We start from the raw sequence: 27,837 nt of genomic DNA, 5'->3' as shown, positions 1-27,837 counted from the left end.
CAAGTCTGTATATTTTCAGTGCATCGACTTTAACTAAAACATTCGTCATCTATTTTGATTCTGTTCCAATTGATTTGCATAAGGCAACTACGTATTGCCGTATGGTGGCGCTGACTTTCGTCTTGTATCTCATGTTTTCGTGGTACCAAATCTGTGTGACTGTCAAATGTCAGCGATAGACACGGTATTCCTGGGATTTTAGTTTCATTGTGTTTTTAAAGCAGTCATAAAGATAACAACGATGAGGTGAAACTAAATTTATCTCGAAGGTCGTTACACTGCCGATCAAGTTGGTGATAAAAAGAAAAAAATGCTTCTCCATGGCGTATATTCCCAAGCACCAGGTCCCTCTTTTTAGTGCGAGAGACGATTCTCAAGTAAGTTTACCATAGTGATCTAACAATAAGGTACCAAACGGCTAATGACCAAACATCGGTAATTTGCAGAAATGAATGCCATGAAACGGTTCCTGCTTGGCTCTAGTAGCCAAGCTGCACAGACAGAAACTAGTCAGCAGGCTGGAGCAAATGCCTATCCTCCAGTTGCCAATCAGGCCACAACAGAAATTGTTATGGGCATTAAACCCTCCCCATCTCAGCACGCAGCCCTCAGCCTCACACATTTACGTAAATTGTTTTCCGATTTCAACTCTGTCTCGACACAAACGATGACAGAAAGCGGAGAGGGAGAGCAGGATCTACAGCATGCTGCCCCTCTTCTGCCGAGTCTTCTCCCACTGCCCGGCAGCAGAAATGCTGGAAAAGTTTCCAGAAGTGGGCGGATTCTGCCAGCAAGTCTCTCGTCTGGCCGTCTCTGAAATAAGACGACGGGCGTCGAATCAATCGACTGTGGCTGCTAGCCAGGCCATCGCCAGTTTCCTGGAAATGGAAGAATTCAGCACGAATGCTACCCAAGAATCGAATGGAAACGGTTGGATGTTGTTGACTTGCCTCAATCTACTCTCACTGGGTGGTCCGGGATTAATCGAAATTATGACGGCTGCGTCTGTACCTTCAACATTAGTCAAGTGTCTCTACCTATTTTTTGATCTTCCCGATCTGGAAAACCCCGACACTAATCCTCCAGGCTGTGAATTCACTCCCAGGGAACGGAGGCAACTCTTACAAAAATCATTCGGCCAGGTAGACGTTTTTATCATTTTGTTATTAAATCTTATTCATTTCTTCATTTATTACACAGATGCTTATCCGCTTGTGCAGCGTACCAGCAGCCACCGAAGAGTTGGCCAGGAAAGATGATTTGACGCTTCTATTTTCAGCTCTGAGTTCGTGGTGCCCACAGCACAATCTTCTATGGAGGAAAAATGCAAATGAGGTGCTGGTTGTATTAACTAGACACGGTTTAACGGCAATCGTCCTCGGATACATACACAGTAAATAGAAGATCGATTTTCATTGGAAAACAAATGTTTCATTCATTCTATTGAACAGACAAGGGATGCGTTTCGCTGTGCGTGGAAAATATGCAAAAGGCCTCTGGCGATTTGTTGCCATTGGAAGTGGTGGAAATGTTTGCGACCGTCTTTTGTCTTCTGAAAGATTCTGCCGATGTAACACAAACGCTTTTGGATGATTTTCGGAGTTGTCAGGGCTACAACTTTTTAACAGAGTTTATGCTCAGGTATTTCATTTTTAATTTTCTATTAAATTGCAGTAAAACACGTTTTAATTGCAGGGCGGAGCACGACACGGTGGTAGAATCTCAAGAAGCCTTGAGGAATTTAGTTTTCTTGGTTTCTTCGCTGAGCACTTGCGGCTTCCACGAAGTCCGCCCGATGGCCTTTTCAACAGGATCTCTCTTTCAGTTGCCAAACTTTTCAATCCCCACTCCTTTAGGCAAAGGTAATTTGATTTCCTGTTGAAATTTTGTTTCGTGCTGATTCATTCATTTGGGGGACAGGGTCAAGTGTGAGGAACATCCCAGCTTTCCAGGTGTTGCACAGCGCGTTCATCAAATCGACGACGTCAGCCCTCGCGTCTGTCATTCTGGACGCAATTTCGACGATATTCCACTCGGATCCAGCCAATTATTTTATTCTAGAGTCGCAAAACACGTTGAATCAGTTTGCAGAGAAAATTCATTTGAAAGGAGTTGAAGTTCAGGTATTGCAACTTGACATAAATATTTTAAAATTACATTTCAAAATGTTTCACTTTGTAGGAGAAATACTTTCGGCTTTTGGAATTTGTGGTTTTCCAATTGAATTATGTGCCCTGCAAGGAACTAATTTCCCTATCGCTTTTGCTGAGGAACCACGCAGCCAATTACACGCAGTGCAGTATTCAGTGCATGGTTGTCCTTCTCACGATTCTCAGGTTATTGATCCTCTTTTTACTTAATGCACGCTCTAATAGATCGATAATCTAATCACAAGTCTAGCAAAATAAACCCCAGTAACTTCAACTACGTTATTCTGGCAGGCATCACGCTATTTTTAAGGACGTCTATCGTGAGGTCGGCTTATTGGAAGTGCTCGTGACTTGCCTACAGCGTTTCGCCACCGTCATGAAACTCAAGTCGGACGATGTGAAACACGTGATGAATGAACCGGACAGAGAGAAAGAGCTGGGCTATTTAGTGATGGAATGTCTTGGTGTTTTGTTGGTGGGCAACGCCAACAATGCGGCCGTCTTCCGAGAGTCGGGCGGCGCCCGCTGCGCCCACAATCTCATCCCTTTTACCGACTGCCGCAGAGAAGCTCTTTGTCCGCAATTCTAAAAGAAAAATTGAATTTCAAATTAAAATATTTATGAATTATAAATAGGTCTGGTGCAACAACTCGTGTTGAGCACGGGCGGTGATGATGATATGGGAACTGTTCTCGGCTTATTGCAATCAGCTCCTGCAACCGACCTGCCTCTTAAAATGGATATTTTAAAGGTTCCGTAATTTTATTTTTTTTTATAATTGTTCCATGTAACGTTCGTTATTATTTGCAGTCTCTTTTAACGTGTTTGAGAGAGAGCCACAGGACGAGGACAATGTTCCGTAAAGTGGGCGCATTCGTGTACATCATGTCGGCGCTGGTGTCGATGGAAGGTTGCCTAAACCCTCGTCCAGCTAACGCACCGTCCAGCTCCAACTGGGAGAACGTGGCTCCGCAAGAAATCTTGCGATTTCTTCATATGATTTTCAACACGCTGTGCGTGGCCATGCGATACGAGCCGGCCAACGCTAAATTCTTCCAGCAAGAGATTTGCGGCCCGTCTCTCTGCGACACGATACGTTTGCTGGGCTGTTTCGATCAGCACAGGACATTTGATTCACCCGACGTTGAAACTGACCAGCCTGAAATGGCAAGGAATGCCCAACACAGTGGATTGCATCAAGTGTTTAATCGTGGAGTTCAAGAATTTGAGTAAGTCCGCTAAATATGTTTTCCATTGTTGCCAGATTTTAATTTAAAACAAAAATTGCAGGGAGGAGGACGTGAAAGGTGAGAATCGTTCGCTCGTGAACGCCACGCTGGTGATGCGATTGCTCTACGATTTGGCCGTGGACTCGTACGACCGAGCGCAAACATTGCCCGTCTGTTGCGCGGCCGACGGCAAGAACTTGCAACGCAGCAAAAGTAGCGATGATGGCGTCGTTCTCAGACGTCCGCTCAGTTTCAATCCGATCAATTCGAACCCGGATCCGATTCTAGTCCATCCGGGCGTCGTTTTGGCCATGTTCCAGCTGTTACCTTCCATTTGGACGCCAGAAGACGTCCGGGCCAGCGTCGCTCTCCAATTACTCGTCACGGACATAATCCAGTCGTTGACGCATTCCGAACGCAACGTCCAGATCCTCTGCGACGCCGGATTTCCCTATGAGGTTCTCAAGCACGCGGGCACGGTCCTCAACAACGAATCTCTTCATTTGCACGGCCCTCTACTTACCGTGCTGGAACAATTGGCCCGTCAGGCTCTAGAGCCTAAGGATTTGAGATGTTTTTTGAGAATGGGCAATCCATTAAATTGCCTCCTACCGGAATTGAGTGGCTCTCCTTCAGGTGATTGAAAATCATGTTAAATTATCACGTTTATCTTTAACCAATTGTATTTGTTTCTATGTAGATGGCAATGGAGCAGCTCTTCCGCTATTTCGTTTGAAATCGCTCGTGTCCATGTCGACACCCAAAGATGTGGGACGAGGTGGGCATCAAGGAGTGGCATTTTCGCCTCCGCCATTCGTCGAATTCGACATGCAACCCGAAGGATTCGGATGCCTCTTTCTTCCCTCCGTTGCACCTCAATGTCAACTGGGAGGCGGTACGTCGAGTAGCGGAGGAGCTGGTGGTGCTGGCCAACCTGTTTCAGGTCAGAGCGGCTCGTCCAGCCAAGTGATTATGGGCGGTGTGGGTAGCGGGGGCGATCGGGTCTTCCCCGCTCCGACGGGCATGAGTTACTCCACCTGGATCTGCGTCGACAAATTCAGCGACCCGCGGCTGGACCCGCACGGCATCCGCCTCTTGACGCTCGTCAGGAACGTCATGGAACGGCCGGACGACAATCTCGTCTGTCTCAGCGTCGTTTTGTCGCCCAGGGACAAGGCGCTCCTCGTCAGCACCCAGGAGACTCCTCTACCCAAAGGTCCGTTTCTCTTCTTTAAAAATAATCATTTGAAATTCTAATAATTTCTTGTTTGAATAAGGATCGAGCGACTGGGAGCCGGAAGTGTCGGGCGATTTCGGTGCCAGAATTTGGAACCCGGATCTGATCCAGGAAGGTCACTGGCACCACCTGGCCTTGGTCTGGAGCCGGGCCGTTTTGAAAAATTCACAATTTTCACTGTACATTGACGGCCAGCTGGTCTACACGGGCAAGATGAGACTTCCCTTTACGTGTCTTTGACAGCTTCTCAATGAAACAATTGAATAATGTAATACAGATGCACTACATCTCTCAGAATCCCGGCGGAGGCGCCGCTAATTTAACTGTAGCCTCGTCCGTCTTTGGCTACATCGGGACGGCCCCGTCGTGGCGACGCCAGTCGCGTCTCGTCTGGCGCCAAGGGCCGTGCCACCTGGTCGAAGACGCTCTCAATCCTCAGGTTGTCCAGTGGATCTACAAGATCGGCCCGCACTACGTCGGCAGTCTCCAAGCGGCCCAGCTGCCCGGCTCGGCCGAACCGCTCTGCTCGCTCGTCAACGAAGAGCGCATCGTTTTCGGTCTCAACGCCTCGGCCATGAGTCCGTTGACGCTGGCCAAAATCCGCAAAGTCTACAGGAAGACGGACAGCCGTTCGGTGGCCAAACAGCTGGGCATGTCGTCTCACGAGAACGCGACGCCCATCCGATTATTGCACAACGCGGCTGGACATTTATCCGGCCCGGCCCGTACACTCGGCGGCGTCGTCATCGGCTACCTGGGCGTCCGCGTTTTCTGCCCGCGGCCCATCTGCGCCACGATGCAGGCCGTCGGCGGCTGCAACGTCCTTCTGGGATTAGTGGCCATGGCCACGGACGTCGAGAGCCTCTACGCGGCCGTCAAAGCTCTTGTCTACGTCGTCAAGTGCAACGGCCAGGCCCAGCACGAGATGGAGCGCGTCCGCGGATACCAGACGCTGGCGTACCTTCTGAAACGTCACAAGGCCTGGCTCAATAATCATGTACTTCAGCTGATCCTAGTCCTGGTCGGATTCGAACAGCAAAACAACAAAGGCGGATGCGAACCCAACAACAGCTTGGCCTTCAGAGATCTATTGGCCGATCTTGATGTAAGTTTTTTTTTTTTTTTTATTTAAAAAAAAATTTTTTTTTTTTTTGTGTAGATGAATAAAGATGGAGATAATAATATTTTGGGAAAAACAATTTAGGTTTGGAGGGAAACGGCTGATGATTTATTAAAAGTGCTGTTTGACCTGTTTTACCGGATGGCGGCTGAAAGTGGATCGGATGGCCGAAGTAACACGCGTTATTTACGCGATTTGAATTTAGTTGGCCGTCTGGTGGAGATCCTGCATAACGAAAACGGGGCTAATGCGTTACTCAGTTCCAGTGCCAGAGAAACCCTTTGGAACCTTCTCGGTTGGCTGTTGCACAACACGCCTCGTCCCATCGATCTTTTACTGTCAGTTTCAATTCTTAGAAATTTAAATAAATTTTTTTCAAATAAAATCTTTATGAATTGAATTGGATAGGTACGGTCAGTATTTGGCATCGACTCTGCCCGTCTGCATTAACGACGATAAGACGGGCGATGAAGGCAAACTGGACGACAGTTCACCGGCTGCATTGGTGGCCAGCAGGAACGAAGGCCTTAGCCTCCTCTTTAAATTGCTCCTAGTGCACGATAAAGGCGTCATCAACCAAACGTAAAGTCTTCAATTTTTAGCTCTGCATTCCATTAAAACTGAATTACCCATTTCCATTTCAGATTTGCTGAAGAATTTCTACGAGTTTTAGGCTTTGAATGGCTACTGCTTTTCTTGCAGCCGCAAGTCAAATCATCGACCGTCATCTCGTCTGCCAATTGCCTTTTGCTTTTGCTCTCCAATCCGCAATTCCTCGTTCGATTCCGCGAGGGAGTCCACATGGGAGCGGCGTGGACGCGTTCCAGAGATCTCATCACCTCTCAAGGATTCAGTGGCAATGTAGCCGCTGGCCCGCTGCGATTAGTCGGCAGGACGTTTAGCGTCGCATCGGACGACGTTGCCACATCACCCAACAGCAGTTTGCAACATCAACAGTTGCCAGGGTTCCAGTTGCTGGGCTGGATGCTAGTCAACCACACCGCTCTGCCTGAAATCTATTACCTCATCATTGGATTGATGGTTGGCAAACCGCAGCTGAGGACTTCCAGCCAAGTACCATACACCTCTACTTACTTAACCTAACCATCTTTCTTTCTATATATTTACAAATGTATTTTATAGCTCGATCTGGAAACTATATGTAGCTGTCTGTTTGGAGTCAGTCAATCCCAACCTATTGCATCTCTGGGTGGACGTGGAGTGACCATGTACTGCCCCGAGGCCATAACAATCCTTTTAACGATGATGCGGGCTATTATGAATCCTGAAGACAACAGTGCCGACGAAGCGTCTAATAATTATCCCAACGTCCTCCTCCAGTTCCTCTTTTACGTCTACAACAACGCGCCCGATTACATGTCCGTTTTTATGACGTCGGATCTATTGAGCGCCATGGTGGCCAGCCTCTTCCCCATCGGCTCGCATCAACAGCACAGCTTAAATTCAGAGCCCAACACTCCGATCGAAGAGTACAATCGGCAGTTTGTCGTGGTGGAGAGCGCAATCGATGCTGGCAAGGAGCCGTTGACGTTCCACCGGGCCAAAAAGACGCTGATGGACTTTTTGAGGACGATCGTCATCGACTCCCTCTCGCTGCCCATCACTAACGGTGGGGCGAGCACTGCAGGCGGTAGCAACATGAACCTGAGACCGGTGCCCATCATCGACGTCATCATGGAGGCCTGTCCGGACTCGGCCAGCTACAGCCAACATTGCCAGTTCCAGACGGAATTGTTGTCCATTGTTATGGAGTACTTGGCCTCGGCCGGCGTTATTTTGGGAGAGCAGGGCGTCTTGCCCGTCGTCACCCAAAACGGAGGGAGCCTACAAAACGTGCCGACCAACGTCTTTTATCTGGCCGGACGATTGGTGGACAAACTGTGGCTGGGCGTCCTCACCAAAGACCCACATCACGTGTTTGATTTTATCGTCCAGCTGATCACGCAGGCCAAGAAGCGCAGCACGAGCACGGGCAGCCACAGCAACACGAGCAGCAATTCATCGGGTCTCGCTTCGCTCTCATTGGATAACATTTACCGCTGTCTCAATCGCTGCATCCTCTACTTGTTGTCACGACCTGCTGACACGATCAGCGAACAGATGGCGTTGCTTGACGCCCTTCATAAACTAACCAATCACAGGTAACCTGTAGATTCTGCTTGAAGTTGTTCATTCATAATCAGCGCCATCTTTTGGGATGTTGCAGAAGCTTGATTTTCGGATCGGGCAATCACGACCTGGAATTTATCGGCTGTTTGTGCTATTGTCTCCTCCAGTTGACGTTGACGTTGAAAATCTCGTAAGTTAGACTTGCATCAATCCAACGTTCATGGAAGGTCACTTAAAAATTGGTGGAACAGGACGGAGCCGAGTAGGACGACGTGGCACGTCAGCGGAGAGGAATCAGAGCCCGGCAGCAGCATGAGAGAAGCCCAGCATTTAGCAGCAGTGGCCGCCCAACGTGTTTGGGAAGAATTGTACGTCAGTAAGAAACCCGCAGTGGAAGAGTCTTTCAAAATCAGCTTGGGAGCCAACACGCAACACCGGGCGCCCAGCTTAGAACTGGTCAGAGAGCCGGCCTTGAAGTTGTGGTTGCAGTATGTCGAAGCCGAACGTCGCTCGGCCTACCGGACCGTGTTGGAAGTGTCTACGCCCAATCAGATCCAATCCAAGATCCAGAAGGTGACGGGCGGATTGACCCGCCTCACCAGCCGCTCGCTGACGATGAAGAGCAGCAAGAAAGAAGAGGCGGCCAACGCCATGAGCCGTCACAGTCACTCGAGCAACTCGTCCTATTGCTGGGCCGACGTTTGGCTGTCCACGCAGTACCAGTTGTCCGGCCTGAAGGAGCAATTGGAGCTGGAACGGAGGCAGCGGCAACAAGCGTCCAGCACGCCGAACAATTCAACCGACTCAACTGGAAACGGGTGGAAGAGACGGAATTACTCCGCGTCCGCGGCCTCTGGGGTCCGTCTCAAGAGTCTCGGGTCTTGACGAAATGGATGCTGGACATGACGGAAGGCCCTTGCCGGATGCGCAAGAAACTGACGGCCAACCCGCACTTTTACGCCCTCTATCCGTACCGGCCGGAATTGGAGCTGGCCGAGAACAAGTCGCTCCGCTACAAAGTGGCCACCAGTCTCGACGCCAAAGAACATTTCAAATTGTACTCGAAATGGAGGCAGAGTTTATTATTGGAAGAGGATCAAGTGGACCAGGTCCATCCGGCCCAGCAGATCGAGTCATTGGTGGAGGAGAACGCCGAATTGGCCGGCGAAACAGCCATGCTGGCCACTCCGCAATTGCAGGACCTCCCTCAATTGCTGCGACCTATTAAAAGAGAAGTGCAAGCCAATCCATTAATGGCCGATATCGACGAAGAAGTGGAACTGATTGGAACGAGTCCGGCCACGGACGAACCTCTGACGTCGGCCGTCGCTTCCTCTGCCCATCAGCAACCGCAGGATTGGCAGAATCTGATGCGATTGTTGGAAGAAAACGAAAAGATTGGCCACCTCTTCCGTTCGGCCCGCGTCCAAGGCCTTGAGACAGTCGACGGCCTCCTCCTATTCGGTTTGAATAGAACGTCATAATTCATTCAATGTCATTTCATTTCTAACAATTCTGAAAATCCATATAGGCAAAGAGCATTTGTATGTGGTGGACGGATTCACTCAGACGCCGTCGCGCGAAATCCGCGACATTTCCAACTTCCCGTCGGGCACGTTCGAGCCGATCGTGCCGCCGTACACGACGCCCGGCTACGGCAGCAGCGGCAGCAGCAACAGCAACAAGCAAGAATTGAAGGCTGTCCATCAGTGCTCTCGACTGGGCTACGAGGACGTCCGTGAAGTCCACAAGCGCCGCTACCTCCTCCAGCCCATCGCCCTGGAAATTTTCAGCAACGACGGACGCAACCATTTGCTGGCCTTCCCGCCCAGCGTCCGCAATAAAGTCTACCAGCGTCTCCTGGCCACGGCCACGGGTCTGTCCGACTCGGCCAGTCAATCTGTAGCCGGGCAGAAACGGGCGGCCAATGTGGAACAATCTGCCGGCCTTTTATCGACAATGACGGCCGGGCTGATGGGCGAAACGTCGGTGACTCAGCGCTGGGTCCGCGGCGAATTGTCGAATTTCCAGTACTTGATGCACCTCAACACTTTGGCCGGCCGTTCCTACAACGACCTGATGCAGTACCCCGTCTTCCCCTGGGTCCTGGCCGACTACGACTCGCCCGAGCTGGACTTGTCCCGCCCAGACACTTTTCGCGATTTATCCAAACCGATGGGCGCCCAGACGGCCGACCGTCTCCAGCAGTTCCGCAAACGCTACAAAGAGTGGGACGATCCGCACAACGAGACGGGCCCTTACCACTACGGCACTCACTATTCCTCCGCCATGATCGTCTGCTCTTATCTGGTCCGTCTCGAGCCGTTTACCCAGCAATTTCTCCAGTTGCAGGGCGGACATTTCGACCTGGCCGACCGGCTGTTTCATTCCGTGAGGGAAGCCTGGTGGTCGGCTGCCCAGCTGAACATGGCCGACGTTAAAGAGCTGATCCCCGAATTCTTTTACCTGCCGGATTTCCTCGTCAACGCCAACCGGTTCGATCTGGGATGTAAACAGAGCGGCGTCGCCCTGGACGATGTCGTCCTCCCTCCCTGGGCCAAAAACGACCCAAGGGAATTCATCCGGCTGCACCGGGCCGCCCTGGAGAGCGACTACGTCTCTCAGCACCTGCACGAATGGATCGATCTCATCTTCGGCTACAAGCAGCAAGGCCCTCCGGCCGTCGAGTCCGTCAATTTGTTCCATCCGCTCTTTTACGAGGGCAACGTGGACATTTACAGGTATGTCCTTGGTCGCACTTGATCCATCAACTCTTGAATGAATTGAACTCTTTTTTTTTACTAAATGAATAGCATCGAAGACCCGTTGAAGAAGAACGCCGTCATCGGATTCATCAACAATTTCGGACAGACGCCCAAACAGCTGTTCAAAAAGGCCCATCCCAGCAAGAAAGTGGGTGGAGCGGGCAGTCGAATGAGCGGATTGGAAATGGCCTTGCCTTTAGCTGGACAGGCGGCCATGCAAATTCTGCCCTTGTTGCCGTCGGCATCGGGATTCCATTCGGCCGGGTCGGGTGCAAGTGGCGCCTCTGCCGAGGCTTTTTTCCACCACGTCGACCATCTCAGTCCGTCTCTGCAGGCCGTCAAGGAGCTGAAACGGCCCGTCGGGCACATGGTAGGCGCCGAGCGCGGTTCGTCGGTCGTGGCCGTCGAGGAGAACAAGTGCCTCCTGCCGCCCGGCTACACGCGATGCGTCGCTTGGGGCTACGCCGATCACTCGATCCGTCTGGTCCCGCACGACTCGGACAAGGCCTTGATGGTCTGCGAGACGCCGTTCCACCAAGAGATTCTCACTTGTGTTTGTCCGACGGGACGGACCGTCGTCACGGGCGGAGCCAACACGGTCGTCACCGTCTGGGACCTGGGCAAGAAGCAATTTTCAGTCCGGCAGCACCTCTACGGTCATACAGAGGCCGTCACTTGTCTGGCCGCTTCGGCCGGCTATCAGATGCTCGTGTCCGGCTCTCGAGACCGGACGGCCATCGTCTGGGATCTGTCCAGGTTGGCTTTTATCCGCCAGTTGACTGGGCACAGCGCTCCGTTGGCGGCAATTGATATCAACGAGTTGACGGGCGACATTGCCACCTGTTCCGGCACTTGGCTCCATTTGTGGTCCATCAATGGCGACCCGCTGGCCAGCGTCAACACCCTGGTCGGCCAGCAAGTTGGCCGTTCGCAACACATTCTCTGCGTCCGTTTCTCGCAGTACAACGAGTGGGATCCCATGAACGTCATCTTGACGGGATCGACGGACGGCGTCGTCCGCATGTGGTCGCTCGACTACGTCCAGGTGAGTTTTCGTTTTTAGACATCTCTACGAGATAATTGCGAATTTTGAATCTTTCAATTGCCAAAAAAAAAAAAAAATAAATGCAGGTACCGAATGAGGAATTACCCGCACAAGTGAAGGAAGAAGTGGCAGAGGTGGCAAAACTAGTTGAAGAGTCGGAAGAAGAATCTCCCGACGATGCAGAATTGGCCGGTGAAATGCTGCAGAGGCAAGCGTCCATGTGCAGTTTGCCGAGTAGTGGCAGCAGCGGGCACGAAGGACCTGAAAGCAGTAAATTAATTTTTAATATGGGATTGTTTTTGTAAAATTTGATTGACGACGTCGTTTGGTTAGCGTCTTCGCCCGTCCCTACCCAATTAGATGAAGAAAATCAGGAACAACCGAAGGCGTTGCAATCGAGCCGAAGTGATTCCAGTCTGAATGGCACGTTCGAAATGATTAGCGAGTCGGAAGTGAGAGAGAGTGCCATCCAGCAACAACAACCGCAAACACCCAAGACGTCCAATGTTGTTGCCCCCTTTGTTGTTCATCAGCCGGGCAAAAAATCGCGTCACGTTCTCAAAGAAGGTCTGCATTCTCGTTATTAGGTTTTTCATTGATGTCTTTGCCAATTTCTAAATGATGGACAACACAGGATTCAAGTGGCAGAGGCAATTAATATTCCGCACGAAACTGACAATGCACACGGCGTACGATCGTCAAGACAACAGCGAACCGGCATCCATCACGTCTCTTGCCATTTCAAAGTAAAGTTGGAGTTTGTTCACGTTCAGTGCGACCTTCTTAACCCGTTTGCCTCCTCCAGGGATCATCGAACTGTGTTAGTGGGCGATGCTCGTGGCCGCATCCATTCGTGGAGCGTGACGGACGCGTCGGGGCGATCGGTGGCCGATCATTGGTTGCGTGACGACACGGCCGAAGTGTGTTCCAAATGTCGAGTGAAATTCTCGTTGACCGAGAGGCGACATCATTGCAGAAATTGCGGCCACGTTTTTTGTTCTCGGTACGTTTGTCTTGACTCGTATTATTTGGCTACTTCGTATGTGAAATGTCTTTTCTAAACAGGTGCAGCCGCTACGAGTCGGAGATTATGCAACTGAGGATCCGTCGCCCAGTCCGCGTCTGTCAGGAATGCTACGCCGCCCTGAAGATTTCGAGCGACGGCACGTCTTAATTTCAAGTCGACAAAAATCAAGGAGTTTTAAACAAAAAAATGACAAGGAACAAAGAAAAAGAGGTGAGAAAAGAACAATGCGAGTGAGATTGGTAGAGAAGAAGATAGGACAGATTGAGATTGGGATGGTTGCCCAGTTTCAAGATGGCCGCTTCAAACAACAGGTTGGTAATCTTGTGTTTTGTGTAGATCTTTTATTAGGTGCCAGTCGTTTTTTAGCAGATGTTTTAAATTTGTAAGTCAAAAGACATTCCAACCGTTTGCACACAATCAAATGGCAAAGAAAATTGTAGAGATTTTTTTGACACACGTCATTTGGGTTTCGGCGAGTGGAATTAGATTTGCATATCCACGCCCTTCTCCTATAAAACGTCAATCATTATAAACAAAAAGAATAATTAATAAAACTATTTATGATTTTAATAGCCAGACAGTTTATGTATATGCATTTCATTTCCTATAGGCGACTCTCTTTTGTTTTTGACGAGAACAGACATTTTTCTGTTTCATTTTCTTTTTTTCTTCGATCCCTGTTGTCACGTTCCCTTTTACTTATTCCCCGTTATCTAATCTCCTGCCTTTTTGACACCCAAACACCAGCCCATCACATAGACTAAGACTAAGAAGCAAAAAATGAGTACATATTTGATTCGGTGTGCGCGTAGTGAGTTGTATGTACCACGTAGGAAGAAAAATGTTGATTGTGGTGTTATATTACATTTGTCGTCGTCTCTTGTCAGTGTAAAGCTATTGAATTGGGAAATCTCAATCCCGTTCGTGGGAGAACAAAAAAAAAAAAAAAGAGGAATTCATATAATACAAGGCAAAGATGTGTACAACGCAATGCAATCGAATTGATTTATATTTACTGTCTATGTTTCCCTAGTGGTCCTAATGCATTTTAATTGATAACCATGCGTCTTAACGTCTGCTTTCGTCATTGTAATCTGTTTTGTTTTCTGTTGGGTGGGCCGTGCAATTTGTAGCTTCGGTGTCACAGGCATCCGCACCAAGGTCGACTCGATTACCATAACCGTCTATTGTTTCATTTCGATGTAAAAAGACAAGCACAATGTGTGCACCCTTCAATCATTTGAATGACATAAAACATGCAACGACGAATACTACTAAACAGCAGAAGCCGGCCAACGTTCATCCATCATAGGCTTTATCTAATGTTTATTGTGACTTAAGATATACAAGTCGTTCAAGATTGATCCAGGTTACCCACTGATAGTACAGCTTACTCATCCAACATCCAGCCGTTGAAGTGAGTGTAATGGTCAGCATCATCGTGGAGCATCACACCTGCAGTGTCATACTCAATTTCCAGCCAGAGTTGGTCGCCAGCTTGGAGACTGAGCGTGGACTGGAGAAACAATGGGCTCCATTGATCATCGACGGTGTTGGCTTCGTCAACCTCGGCTGAGCCAACGACGTTTCCGTTCAACACTAGGGAAGCCGATAGCCAAACGTAAACGCCAGATGTAGCTGGGAAAAGAGCCATGCCCGAGAAGGAGAAGGCGTAGATACCGGCACGTGGGGCCGTGAATTTCCCTGTTGCCAGATCCATGGCATTGCCAACGTTCAGAACGGCGAGATCGAAAGGCAACGGAGTGGCTAAGGTGGAGAAAGGTGCGCTCCTTTGTGCGTAGAAATACACCGGCGACGACGGGTGTGCTTTTCCTTGCTGTTGGAGTTTGGCCTCCAGTTGACTGATTTTCGACGTCAACTCGGTTTTGATTTCATTCTGGCGTGTGGAGACAAACGAAAAATGAAAACAATGTACAAAAGTAGAGATGCAATAGTGCAACAGGTGTGAAGCTTACGTGGTGCAGTTGTTGTTGTTCCAGTTGGGCCTGCAGTTCTGCGTTTTTGGCTCCGACAACTTCCTTGAGCTGAATCTGTGTGGAGATACAGATTCGTTTCAATCGAGTAAAAACTGGCAAAGGTCAGGTAAGTGTAAAGAAATTACTAATGAAAACGTACGTAGCTGTCAGTCAGTTGTTGCAGCTTGTCTTCTACGGAAAGAGCTGCTGCACTCGAACTGGCAGTCCAACAAGCCAAGACCAACACCAAAGCGACAGAGAAGCGAGCCATTTTGCTGGTTCACAAAGTGTCCTGACAACAACTGTTGTTTTTTACTAGATATAAATGTATTATTTATAGGATTCTGCTGTTGTTACAAACCAAATGTTTAGACAAGGTGGATTGATGTTTTTATCATCTCCTCGCATCTCAAAAAGATACGGAAGCGTCAAAAGTGAACAGCGCCTCGAGATCACTAGTTTACATTAGGCGATCGTACATTCAACTGCCACTAATCAGCGAGTTAAACGGAGACGAGTATACAAAGCCAAAGGTTGGACTGCAAACGAAAACAGTCACGTGGAGATGGTGGCACAGGTTCGTTCACAGAGTCTACTAGAAAAATAGAAGAGATAACGATATTTTTGTAGCGTAAACATTTAAAATCAACTCAATGAATTTGTTTATTTCTTTCGAAAATTTCGTAAGCTGCAATGCTGACTTACCTTTGTCCATCGAAGAAACCAAGTAATTGCAAACAAGAATAACCAGCACGATGTTTTTGACATATTAATTGAAGAATTTCGCATTTAACGATTTGTTTTTCATATTTTTCCTTATCGTTGCTTACTGTTAGATGTCCCATAATAATTAACGGGTTAAAAAACAAAGGCCATGCACTTTTTTCAATAGATCAAATCACAAGGTCCTTGAGGTTTGCCATCTAATCCCTCTGGTGAGAAATGCTGTCGTCCATGTCATTTTCAAGTGAGGTTTTTATTTGTTTTTAGGTAGCTGTACGTGTGTGTAAAGAATGGTGGTTGCGGGGCAGGAGAACCATTCTTTTATACAATACCTTTCCGTTTTTATTGTCATAAATTTTGTTTTCTAAGCTGCTCAATGTAGCTGAAACAGGAAATATTGGAATTGTAGTGTCAGGACATTTGTTGCTGGACAATTAGCCTGTTTGTGGATACAGGCATTGCCTAGTGTTCATCCGTAAATCATCTCCGGGTAATTGTATGTTTTGTTTGTGTCTGTATAACTTATCATTTACTAGATCTATTGATTGAGAAGGAGTCCTATCAATGCAGCAGTATTGTTTTAGTATAGTTTGACCAGAATTACCAACTCATTGTCGAAGCTTTGTACATTTTACTTTGCAGAACATTCGAAATATCAAGTAGATTCACTTTTATTATATTTTATTTATATTTCAATTGTATTATAAAATTCAATGTTTAATCATCTCTATTTACATTCAGAAGGAACAGGTTAGTAATAGGAACTGAAGTACATGATTCCATAACCATTATCAACAGTGATGAAACCTAGGCGTCGCAACGAACACAAAGTATGGTACTATAAACTTTTAAATAACTAGTGGCATTTTAAAAAATTTCAATTACTCATTTGATGCAGTTTGAAACATAGTCTGAGTAAACATTTCAGCACCTACACACAGGACTGTAAAATAGTCATTTCCTAAAGAAATGGAATATTATTGGTAACAGTTGATTTAATTAAGACTAAATTGGCTAACATAGATTTAAAACTAATTTAAACAAAGTTGATATCCTCATACTTTGTACAATTAAAGAAGACAATGAAGCCAGTTAACATAAATTCAACTTACCTGACAAGCGAATCGATCGATGATAGTGTTATAGCTGTGGTACACGACTCCGTACGAATGTGATTATCTAGCGTCTAGACGACGCCTTAAATACTCGCAGACACGTGTCACATTATCGCTTTCCCGAAAGTAGAGTGTAGGGTAGAGGGACCTAATTCTGAAGGTCGATAGGTTGAAGGGCAAATTTTTATTTCCAGGTGAGCCTGAGGTTATAGCCATTCCCCATCGGTTTATCCTACGTTACTTTGAATTTTTTTTGTTTTTCCAAGGGCCAAAAACAGATGAAGAACCTCGGGCATTCACAAAAAAGGAGGGGGGAGAGGAAGAAAAAAAGAATCTAGCAGCTCAGTAGCTCTTTCACCTGCACGCGGTGCACTAGTGTAGATTTGTTGCTTGCAATCCTCGCCAAGTGATTCTCAGAACTTTCGCACGTGCGCGCAGCTAACGCAATTTGTAGATTTATCAGTTACGCCCTAATAACGCACTGCATCAGCACCTGGTTTTGTTTAGTTGGATAGTACGATAAGTCGAGATGAAATAGATAAACTTAGATTAGGTTAAGGATAAGTAGGTCTTAAGTTAAGCGTAAGGCTACTTTAAGTAAGGCGTAAGCGTAGTCCACCGCAATTCGTTCGTTTTGCACAACACCATCTCACCCATTTTATTTCACTGTTTCATGCAATTATGTACTGTAGTCGTCGTTTGCAAACCATTTTTCTACTAACAATCGTACGTTTTGACTTATTCACCCAATTTACACATGAACCGCCTATCCAAACAACCTACTGATCATTAACTTACTATTAATAATCAATTTCTTTTTTCAGGAAATTGTTAACCAATGTAAAATTTGTGTACCTCATCCTGTTAGAATTAAGGTGATACTTGTAGCTGATCAAATATTCAAAAATTTGTTTGTTTTTTTTCTCGCTTCTGTGCAATCAGGAGGATAATCTCTGGGGCCGAAGTGGACACTGTGCAATGAGGATCGCCGTCGAATAACGCCGAGAATCTGCAAAATAACCCAGGATTTTGAGGTGTTTATTTAAAAATTCTGTAACTGTTTTTATTTTATTTTATATTTTTGTGTATCTAGGAAGGTGGCATCTCCACTGAAGAGGACCGTTGGACAACAAAAGTTATCGTCAGGTTTTTAGCCCAAATTTCTTGGCAGTTCAAAAATTGAAGTGCCTTACCATCTTTTATGTATTAAACTGTGCATAGGTAGGGCTGGCAACACTACAGATGAGGATTACTGGACGTTGGGGATCACCGCCGGAGTCGCCAAGGATTGCCAGGTATTGCTTTAACAAGTTTAAGTGTTCAACCGTGTTTTCTTTAATGTATGTAGGATGGTCCACATCACCACGAGGTGGGCCACTAGACAACGAGGTTCGCTGTCGGAGCCATCAAGAATCGTCGCCCAAAATTGTCAAGTATTGAATTGAAAGTCTTAGGTTGCGAACTATGATTTTAATTTGCTTTTATCTATTTAGGAGGGCCTCTCCACCATCGAAGAGGATGCTGGACATCGAGGATCGCCGCTGGAGCAACAAGATCGTCGCAATGGATGTCAGCTATATGTTTTATACGTTTAATTGTCTAAACATGTTTTTTAAAGTGTATTTAGGATAGTCCACATCACCACCGAAGAGGGCAACTGGACAACGAGGTACGCCGTCGGAGCCAGCAAGATTTTCGCCCAAAATTGTTCAGTATTTTATTGGAAATTTTTACCATCAATTTATTCACCGTTAATTAATTTTGTTTTTTATGTGATTAGGAGGGCGCCATCATCGCCGGAGAGGACCACTGGACAACGTGGTTCTCCGTCGGATCCTACCAGTATCATCGCCCAAAAATTGTCAAGTATTTAACTGAATATTGAAAGTTTTACACCATCATTTTATTTTTATTTTTTTTTTACGTATTTAGGAGGGCTCCACCACCATCGAAGAGCATGCTGGACATCGATGATCGCCTTTGTAGCAACGAAATTGTCGGTACGGGTATTGAGGGTTTTTTAAAAATACGTCTAAGCGTTTACTCATGTGCCTTTTTTTTCTGTATCTAGGAGGGCCTCGCCATCATCAAAGAGGACGCTGGAGCACTGATATCGTCGCCGGGGATGTTTTAGGTGTATCAGTTACTCGTTTAATTGTCGATTCATGTTTTTTTTATGTATTTAAGAGGGCTTCATGATCGCCGAAGAGGATTAGTAGACAACGTGGTTCGCCGTCGGAGCTACCAGGATCGTCGCCCAATATTGTAAAGTATTTAATTAAAGTTTTAAGTTTTCTAACATGATTTTTTTTTTTTTTTTTAAATGTGTTTAGGAGGGCGTCATCATCGCCGAAGTTGATCACTGGCCAACGTGGTTCGCCGTAGGAGTGACCAGTATCGTCGGCCGAAATCTTTAAGTATGTCATTCAAAGTGTTAAGTTTTACAATTGGTCTTATTTTGTTTTATGTATTTAGGATGGGCTGCAACAGCATCGAAGACGATGCTGGACATCGAGGATCGTCGCTGGAGCAACGACATTGTCGCAATGGAGGTTTCAGCTATATTTCTTTACATGTGTATTTATCTAACCATGTTTTTTAAAATGTATTTAGGAGGGTTCCGTCGTCGCTAAAGAGAACTACTGGACGTCGTGGATCGTCGTTGGAGCAACTGGAATCGCCGCAAATCCCCGAGATACACGCCCATTAGGTCGATGGGGGAAAAAAGATGGTATGGTTGAGTATTGCCTATTGGCATTTTTTTACTTTTTTCCGTGCTATTCGTGTGTGTGATATAAATGTGTAGCTCTTTATTTATTCGTCATTTATTCGTTACCGTTATTCTCCCTTAAACATTACGGCGTATGGTTTAACTTTCACTTAGCACAAAAATTCACTACACCTGTATAGCACGGTTTGTTTGCTTTTTTGCACCGGGTTGGGATTAGTGTATCGGGTAACGTAGTTCTTCTTTCATTAGTTTCATGCCAAGTATTTAGTTGGTGCAGGTTTACTAACACTTACTACTTCTAAAATAAAAAGTGAAACAAAATCAATTCGTTTTTTGTCTGCATACTCTTTTTTGAGTATGGTTTGTGGGTTGGCGGGTGATCGGGTTGCTCACCCCGATATCGTAATTCGATAACAATTTGACGGGGCAACAACCCGGCAGTCACAAGCCTGTAAGTATTATATGCCGAATAACTAACTTTAGTTTCATCTCCAATAATTTTGTCATACAGGTTTGGCTTGATAACAAGATTGAGTCATAGAGCTGAAGACCTGGCTTTACCATGCAATAAAGTTTGCATGACGCTTTGGATTCAGCTTCGTGTTATGGGTTCACCAGTGAACACATTTATTTTCAAAAATATATGGAAATGTATTTTGGTCTAATCAATGTTTTTTTGTTTTTTTTTTCTACAGAGTGGCCAGAATAACAAAGCTGTCAAATGAATTGCTGATTGGAATGTGTGACTGAGACATGGATTTGAAAAATAGTAAAAAAAAAATAAAGATTGTAATCCAATAGGTCAGAAAGATTGTGGGTTGGTGAAATATAATAATTTCATTTTTTGTAAGATAGATAATGAAAGATGTAGCAAAAAATACCGATAGATTATCCAGTTAGGAATGGGTTATTGCGTTTATTTTTGCCATTGCATGTCTGTGGTAAGAAACCTATAGCACTTTTTTTTTGTTTTTTTTTACTTTTATTAATCCAACAGTTTAAATAAATTTACTATGTTAACTAACTGTTGACAAAGTTTACCAGGTAAGAACATTTCCCCATGGTTAAATATAGCAATCAGTCAACACCTGCCGGTATTATATGCTTGATAACTAATCTTAGTATCATCTTACACTGTCATACACAGTTAACAGGCCATTTTTGTTGGTTTGTTTGTACAAACCTGGGTTATCAAAATAGCTTCATTTTCTGCGAAATCCGCAAGGCGAAATATCGGCAGAACGAGTTTCTGGCAGTAAGTATGGAAATAAATCAATTCATTTGATTTATTTAGTAATTAGGACATTGTGTTACAGATGAATGGATCAAACATTGTCAACGTATTGACGGAACAAATCGGCTGCATGCGTCCTGGAGGTGAAAGGAGTTATTTCTGTGATAAGAGTCCATTAAGCGGGCAGAAAGTGCAGCACTAACAGCATTTCTCATTTTAACATTCGTGGTTTCATACGTGTAATTGCAATCACTTTATCTTTACCTTATTAGTAAGAATTTGAATGTTCTGATCTATATTATCCAACAGGAGCTTATTGGCTAGCATGGTTATCTTGTATAATTTCTTATCGGCGATATTCCGTTTCTAAGCATATTTTCTTTCATGTGATAAGTTTAAGCCGACGCAGTTAAAAACATTGTTAATGAACATTTAATGCGCTATATTGCTACTCGCAGTTCTGTAGCTTCAGTTTTCTTTCTAATGTTCTTTCGAAATTAAGTAATTTGTATCGTTTTATGCTTGTTTTGTTTTCCTTTTTGAGTTGAATTCAAAACAAACTTGATTTTGCCATGTATGTTGAATTTGAAATTTACTATGTTTTTAAAATATACAGATTTATGTTTCACGTCTGTTACTGTTGCTAATGCAAAAGTGTTTCCGGTCTGCAATTCTTAAAGTTTTGGAAATCATTAAATTGTTTGAAAAATTTCTATACATCTTATTTAGACAAAATTTAATTGTTTTTAACGTTTTTGTTACTATTTAGTTAGAAGTTTTTTCCTCCTTTTATACGGTGCATTTTTTATATTTAATATTTATGTATTTTTTTTCGTGTGACTTAACACCGTATATTTTGAAGAACCGACTCATGTTTTATGTTTGAAGTATCTGTATCACGAACAACTAGGCAACATTTACACAATTATATAACCTTTTCACACATTATTTATTATAACTTAAACATTTACACAATTGACACTACATATAACAACTATACACAATTTGACAACCATTCAATTTTCAGTAACTATGGGGTATCGAACCCTATTCTTCGGCGTGTCTTGCCGATGCTCAACCATTGAGCTATAGTCACTTACGACTCTAATGTTTTACTCCTTGAGTCAACGCACGAACATATTGTCTAGTTAATATTTTAATCTTGTTATACTATTTTTCAGTCTGACCAGCGATTGTACTTGAATCATAGCATATCTGTAGAGGGTCTGGCTACGGTGTGAGAAGATAGAGGTTCAAATCCAGTAATGGTTAAGATTATCAGAAAAAAAAATGAACTTTAAATGAAAAATCATTTGTTTTTACTGTCACAAAAATTTTTGAAAATGTGTAAAAGATGACGTTTTGCTATACCATTGGTTAGTCTGACCATACAATTCACAAGTGTTATAGCTTGTGTGTAGAGAGTCCGGCTACGATACCAGACGAATGGGTTTCAAGTCTTACGCATAAATGATGCTTTATGCAAGCATACAATACATACATATTTATTGAATATGTGCAATTGGTTGTCTAAAGAAGACTTGCAAAAATGGTTGTCGGCGAAATGTAACTCATGGCTTAATGGTAGAGCATCGGCTTCGTAAGCCAAATGATTAGGGATCGATCCCCAAAAGAGTTCAACCATAATATAAATGATTCAAATGAACAAAATATACGAAATAGTATCATCAAAGGTTTCTAAAATTGCAATTGTTATGCAACAATTCCAAAGTAGAAGCCATGATATTAAGTGAAATTCTATACATTGCACGAGGTTTCTAACATTCATTTATTATCATCTGTCTAGACTGAAGATAATGGCTACGGTTAAAATCCGTTGTAAATTATACAAGTTTCTATATACTCAATAAAGAGTAACATGATATTTATTGAAATTTTTTACCTTTTTCGAGATTAAACTTTGGTAAAATATCCGTTCGCGTGCTTCGCACGAAGTTACCCAACTCGACTGGCCCCGTGGAATCGTGACACCTGGGAAGGTAGGAAGCCTGTGGAATCGGAGACCTGACTGGGAATCGAACCAGGAACCTTCGAGTTCGGAAGCGGACGCTCTGCCTTTCTGGCATCTGCCCCCCTATATCCCCCCATTGGGATTAGGTTTTCTATTGACTCGTCGGCCATAGCTACCTTAATATGTTGAAGATATAGATCTTGAATTCATATCTTAAGTAGCTCAGTGGTAGAGCATTGGATTGGGAAATCAAGTAATATGGGTTCGATTCCCAGGTAGAGATAGAATATATTATTTATTTGTTTTTCAAACAAATTGATAAACAGATTCATATAACATTTCATGTTTGCAATTTAACTTGAAATATGTCACTTTATCTAGTAGTGTAGACTTTCCATGTATACGGTTAAGCAACTACACTAATTTAAGGTTTTAACTTATACAACAGGATCACACACACTCCCGATTTAATTTATTTTGGAATGAAACTTGACTCTTTTTGGGATCGATCACCAAACCTTCGGCGTAGCACGCCGATGCTCAACCATCGAGCCATGACTCATACATATAAAGGAAGGTAACTTGTTCACACTTGCAATAAGTTGAGTAGCCCAAGATAACTTTAAACCATTCATGGCTTCATGAATTTTGGTAATTTAGTTTGTCATGGTATTAGAATATCTTTTGACTCTTTTGAGGATAGATCACCAACCCTTCGGCGTACCACGCCGATACTCTACCATTGAGCCATGAATCACGTTTCAAAAATTTCCAGGTTTGCTAGTACCTTAAAGGTAACCTCTTCACTTTTGCAATAATTATATAGAGTTCCCGAGCTAACTTATCTAATTGCTGATAGACTTATCATGATAACGTTACGAAACTGAATCATCATTTACTCAAATTTTTCTTTCGTAGAACGATACTGCGAATTTTCTCGAACCTTTACATGAGAATGTAATTTGACTCATTTGGGAATCGAACACCAGACCTTCGGCATGCAGTGTCAATGCTCAACTGTTGAGCCATGAGTCATCCTGTATGACTTACTACTTTTGCTGATAATAGGTACTTGGTTGGTATAGCGACCCGTTATCTTTTACACATATTCAAAAATATGAGTAATAGTAAAAATATATGATATGATATTTAATTTTCAATTTTCTTGATGATTTTATCTCCAACTGGATTTGAACGCCTATCTTCTCACACCGTAGCCGGACCTTATACAGATACGCTATGATACCTATACAATCACTTGTCAGACTGACAAATATTATAGCAAGATTAAAATATAAACTATACAATATGTTCGTGCGTTGACTATAGGTATAAAACATCGTAATCATAAGTGACTATAGCTCAAGGGTTGCGCATCGACAAGCTACGCCGAAGGTTAGGGTTCAATATCCCATAGTTACGGAAAATTCAATGGGTGTCAAATTGTGTATAGTTGTTATGTGTAGTGTCGATTGTGTAAATGTTTCAGTAATAATAAATTGCGTGAAATGAATATGTGAATGTTTCCCATGTGTTAAAAATACAGAATATAAACAAAAAACATAAATCGGTACTTCTAATATACACGAGGTTAAATCACAATATTAACGTCATTACATTAAAACATATAAACCTTCCACAAATCAAACGCTAGCACAAAGGAGACGACAGAATACAAAACAGACAGCAGAACAAATAGAAAAAAAAAGATTTAACGAGGAAACAAATCACTAACTTTACAAGAACAACATACAAGAACTTAAATTTTGAGTCACCCAGTTTTTCCATGAAGAGTTTCTTTTCCACAGGACAGTGTTCATTTGTTGACGACACAAAGTTTCATTTGTTCCAAGATAAGTTTAATTTTTTTACTGATATTATAATATTAAATTTAGACAGTTATGCAATGTAAAACCCTAGTACAAGTTTTGACATAGTTTAACAACTTTCTGCACTGTCACGGATAAGACTCAGAAGCTTCATGTGCAAACCTGGTAAACAGCGCTGTAAAACATCTAAGTTCTTAGTAAAACCGCCTGGCTTGGACTTAACACCGCCTCGATCGGGTTGTCACAATCTATGTAGCGAGTAATAAGCTGTTTTTTATTAACCTCATACCCCGTTCATTTTTATCGGACATACAACCCGATCACAATCCATGTGTTGTTTTGAAAGCGATTAGTATTCATTCAATTACATCGACATAATATTAAGCGTCATTTTGTTTTTCAGCGTAATTTATATTTGCGTCATTTTGTTTAATTTATAATCCATTTTCAATAACCAAAACACCTATACTAAAACACCGATTTATACCGTTCAATTACTAAACAATGAAATGACGTAACTATATACTTATCGACAACTAAACAATTTGATAGAATCTTTTTTCTTAAAACAGTACCAAATGAGGTACCAATATCTCCCATCCTGCTCATTAGAAGTGCTATATATTTTCCATCGCCTATTTATATTATTTTTTACGGTATCATTCCCTCTCCCTTGGGCTAGTGTATTAAATAATACCAATCAGAAAGATATATTTGGTGAATAATTTCCATTTTTAATAATCTTTTCCTAATTGATTCCTAGTTGAGCATTAATTTTAAATCCAGCACAATATGCCCCACTTTCTAATATACAAATCCCCAGTTCATTTAACAGCTTTGTCATTCTAGCCAGTTTGTACACAAAAAAAAAAAGAACATATCCAACTTGTAGACGAAAACTACATGGGCGTATGAAAATTGTCTGAATCACTACACCGTCTTTTGCCGCGATGATCTACATTAATGCATATCGTTTGCAGGTAAACCAGCTACTGAGCTTATTTTTCTTTTTAATGAAATGAATTAAATGAAATGCAACTCACGATTCTGGTGTGAATTTCGCGATCAAGGAGGATTTCTAAGACTCCGTTGTTTTCTGTGGTCAAGGCTTTACATATTAGTATTTCATAGTCGCATGCTGAACTATACCTCACTACCATTGTAACCATGCGGCCAGTCCTCGTGAATTGTGTTTGATTCTGCTATATCTTCGCCTTCGCTTCCAGTCTTCTATATTCTAAAACAAAAAAAGCTGAATTAAATGCTAAATAACGAATCGGGAAATTGTCAAATATGTAACTGTATCCTTGGTTTGAATAACTTTCTACAGTCAGAAAAAACTGAGGTGAGGACTCGTCGTGAGACAGCGTTGCAACATATCCAATTCGTTAAGGAAAACTGAGACCAATCAGCCCCACAAACCCGTATCGCTCGAACCGGTTTCTTGTTCAGCGGGTTATTCATTTTTGCCTATGGAACAGGTTGGAAGGGTTACTGCCCCATCTCGTTTTTGTCGGGTTGTCAAATCGGGGTTGTTGATGTTACTCAAGTCACTAAACCATACTCAAAAGAAGAGTATGCAGATATAAAATAGATTTATTTTGTTTTCCTTTTTATTTTAGAAGTAGTGTTAGTAAACCTACACCAACTAAATCCTTGGCCTGAAACCAATGTAAGCAGGCCTACATTACCTGATACGCTAATCCCAACCCGGTGCAAAAATGCAAACAAACCGTGAGTGAACCGTGGGGTACAGGTGCAGTGAATTTGGTTGCTAAGTGAAAGTTAAAACTATAAGCCGTAATGCGTAAGGAAAAATAACGGTAAGGAACAAAGGACAAGAGCAACACATTGTAAAACACACGAGTAACATGGAATAAAGTAGAAAAATGCCAATTAGGCAATACTCAACCGTACCATCTTTTTTCCCCCATCGACCTAATGGGCGTGTACGATGGGATGGGCGGCGATTTCCGTTGCTCCAACGACACTCCACGGCGTCCAGTGGTTCTATTCGGCGACGACGGATCCCTCCCAAATACATAAAAAAACATGGTTAGGCAAATACACATGTAAAGAAATGTACTTGAAACATCCATTGCGACAATCTCGCGCTCCAGAGGCGATCCTCGATATCCCGCATCCTCTCAGATGGTGGTGCAGCCCTCCTAAATACATAAAAACAAGATGAGATCATAGTGTAAAACTTATAACTTTGAATGAAATACTTGACGATTTTGGGTGACGATACTGGTGACTGCTACGGCGAACCACGCTGGCCAGTGATCCTCTTCGGCGATGATGGCGCCCTCGTAAACACATAAAAAACAAATAAATTAGTGGTGTAAGACGTAAAACTTTCAATGAAATACTTGACAATATTGGGCGACGATCCTTGTAGCTCTGACGGCGAACCTCGTTGTCTAGTGATCCTCTTCGTCGATGATGGAGGCCTCCTAAACACAAAAAAAAAACATGACTAGACAATGAAACGAGTAAATGATGTACCTGAAACATCCACGGCGACGATATCGGTGCTCCAGCGTCATCTTTGGTGGTGGGGAAGCCCTCTTAAATACATAAAAAAACACGTGATTTAACACTCAGACGTATTTTAAAAAAAAACCTCAATACCCGCGCCGACAATCTCGTCGCTACAGCGGCGATCCTCAATCCCCAGTATGCTCTTCGATGGTGGTGGAACCCTCCTAAATATATTTAAAAAAAATAATAAAATGGTGTAAAACATACAATTTTCAATTAAATACTTGACAAGTTTGGGCGATGATCCTGGTGAATCCAACGGCGAACCACGTTGTCCAGTGGTCTTCTTCGGCATTGATGACACCCTCCGGAACACATAAAAAAAAAAAAAAAATTAACGGTGAAAGAAATGATGGTTAAACTTTCAATAAAATACTTGACAACTTTAGGCCATCATCCTGTTTGCTCCGTCGGTGAACCTCGCTATCCAGTTGCCCTCTTCGATGGTGATGTGGACCCTCCTAAATACATAAGAAAACCACCATTATCGTCGACCATATGGCGAAAGATGAGAGCCACTTAACGTATATAACATATACCTGATACATCCATTGCGACCATCTTTTTACTCCAGCAGCGATCCTCGATGTCTAGCATCCTCTTCGATGGCAGTCACTCCCTCCTAAATACATTAAAAAAATAAAATCATAGTTCACAACATAAGACTTTCAAATAAATACTTCACAATTTTTGGCGACGATTCCTGGTGGCTCCGACAGCGAACCTCGTTGTCCAGTGGCCCACATCGGTGTTGATGTGAACCATCCTAAATACATAAAAAAAAAAAAAATTAAACACTTAAAATTATTTAAGTAATACCTGGCAATCGTTGGCGACTTCGGCAGCGATCCCCTGACATCGAATAATCCTTCTCAGTAGTGTTGCCAGCCTTCCTATGCACAGATTAATACATAGAACATGGTAAGGAACTTCAATTTTTTAAATACCTTGGAATTTTGGGCGCAGTTCTTGCCGATAACCCCCGTTGTCCAAAGGTCCTCTTCGGTGGA

The 27,837-nt window shown here is 43.7% G+C and overlaps 2 protein-coding genes and 1 long non-coding RNA gene across 4 annotated transcripts; 2 read left to right on the top strand and 1 right to left on the bottom strand.

Annotated features, from left to right (window-relative positions):
• Nucleotides 1-130: 130 nt before the first annotated feature.
• On the top strand, nt 131-14,525 carry LOC130690436 (WD repeat and FYVE domain-containing protein 3-like). Its single transcript, XM_057513454.2, is given in 29 exon segments — nt 131-377; nt 447-676; nt 678-1,142; nt 1,201-1,393; nt 1,452-1,641; nt 1,696-1,862; nt 1,921-2,123; nt 2,182-2,336; nt 2,442-2,725; nt 2,786-2,901; nt 2,961-3,379; nt 3,441-4,015; nt 4,080-4,595; nt 4,657-4,827; nt 4,892-5,721; nt 5,821-6,074; nt 6,145-6,318; nt 6,381-6,810; nt 6,880-7,898; nt 7,964-8,056; nt 8,118-8,641; nt 8,644-9,330; nt 9,398-10,607; nt 10,680-11,676; nt 11,763-11,946; nt 12,010-12,243; nt 12,311-12,422; nt 12,482-12,679; nt 12,742-14,525. Coding segments are annotated over 28 exon segments (10,737 nt in total). The 5' UTR covers nt 131-377; nt 447-448; the 3' UTR covers nt 12,851-14,525.
• LOC130690423 (complement C1q tumor necrosis factor-related protein 3-like) lies at nt 13,976-14,998 on the bottom strand. Its single transcript, XM_057513441.2, has 3 exons — nt 14,840-14,998; nt 14,680-14,754; nt 13,976-14,600 (listed from the first exon to the last, which is right to left on the bottom strand). The coding sequence occupies exons 1-3, from the start codon at nt 14,948-14,950 to the stop codon at nt 14,094-14,096; spliced, it is 693 nt and encodes a 230-aa protein (XP_057369424.1). The 5' UTR covers nt 14,951-14,998; the 3' UTR covers nt 13,976-14,093.
• A 444-nt stretch (nt 14,999-15,442) lies between these two features.
• LOC130690441 (uncharacterized) lies at nt 15,443-20,058 on the top strand. Of its 2 annotated transcripts, none has more exons than XR_009000984.2 (13): nt 15,443-15,892; nt 15,956-16,061; nt 16,144-16,232; nt 17,460-17,551; nt 17,611-17,663; nt 17,739-17,950; nt 18,011-18,229; nt 18,298-18,383; nt 18,450-18,517; nt 18,589-18,782; nt 18,851-18,934; nt 18,993-19,069; nt 19,131-20,058. It is a non-coding gene; the product is annotated as an uncharacterized LOC130690441 (long non-coding RNA). The 2 variants fall into 2 exon arrangements; XR_009000985.2 differs by having other exon boundaries at nt 16,144-16,237.
• The last annotated feature ends 7,779 nt before the right edge of the window (nt 20,059-27,837 follow it).

Source organism: Daphnia carinata, chromosome 6 (assembly GCF_022539665.2).
Source record: "Daphnia carinata strain CSIRO-1 chromosome 6, CSIRO_AGI_Dcar_HiC_V3, whole genome shotgun sequence".
Lineage (NCBI taxonomy): Eukaryota > Metazoa > Arthropoda > Branchiopoda > Diplostraca > Daphniidae > Daphnia > Daphnia carinata.
The sequence above is the reverse complement of the archived record's forward strand: the minus strand, read 5'-3'. Positions and strand labels throughout refer to the sequence as shown.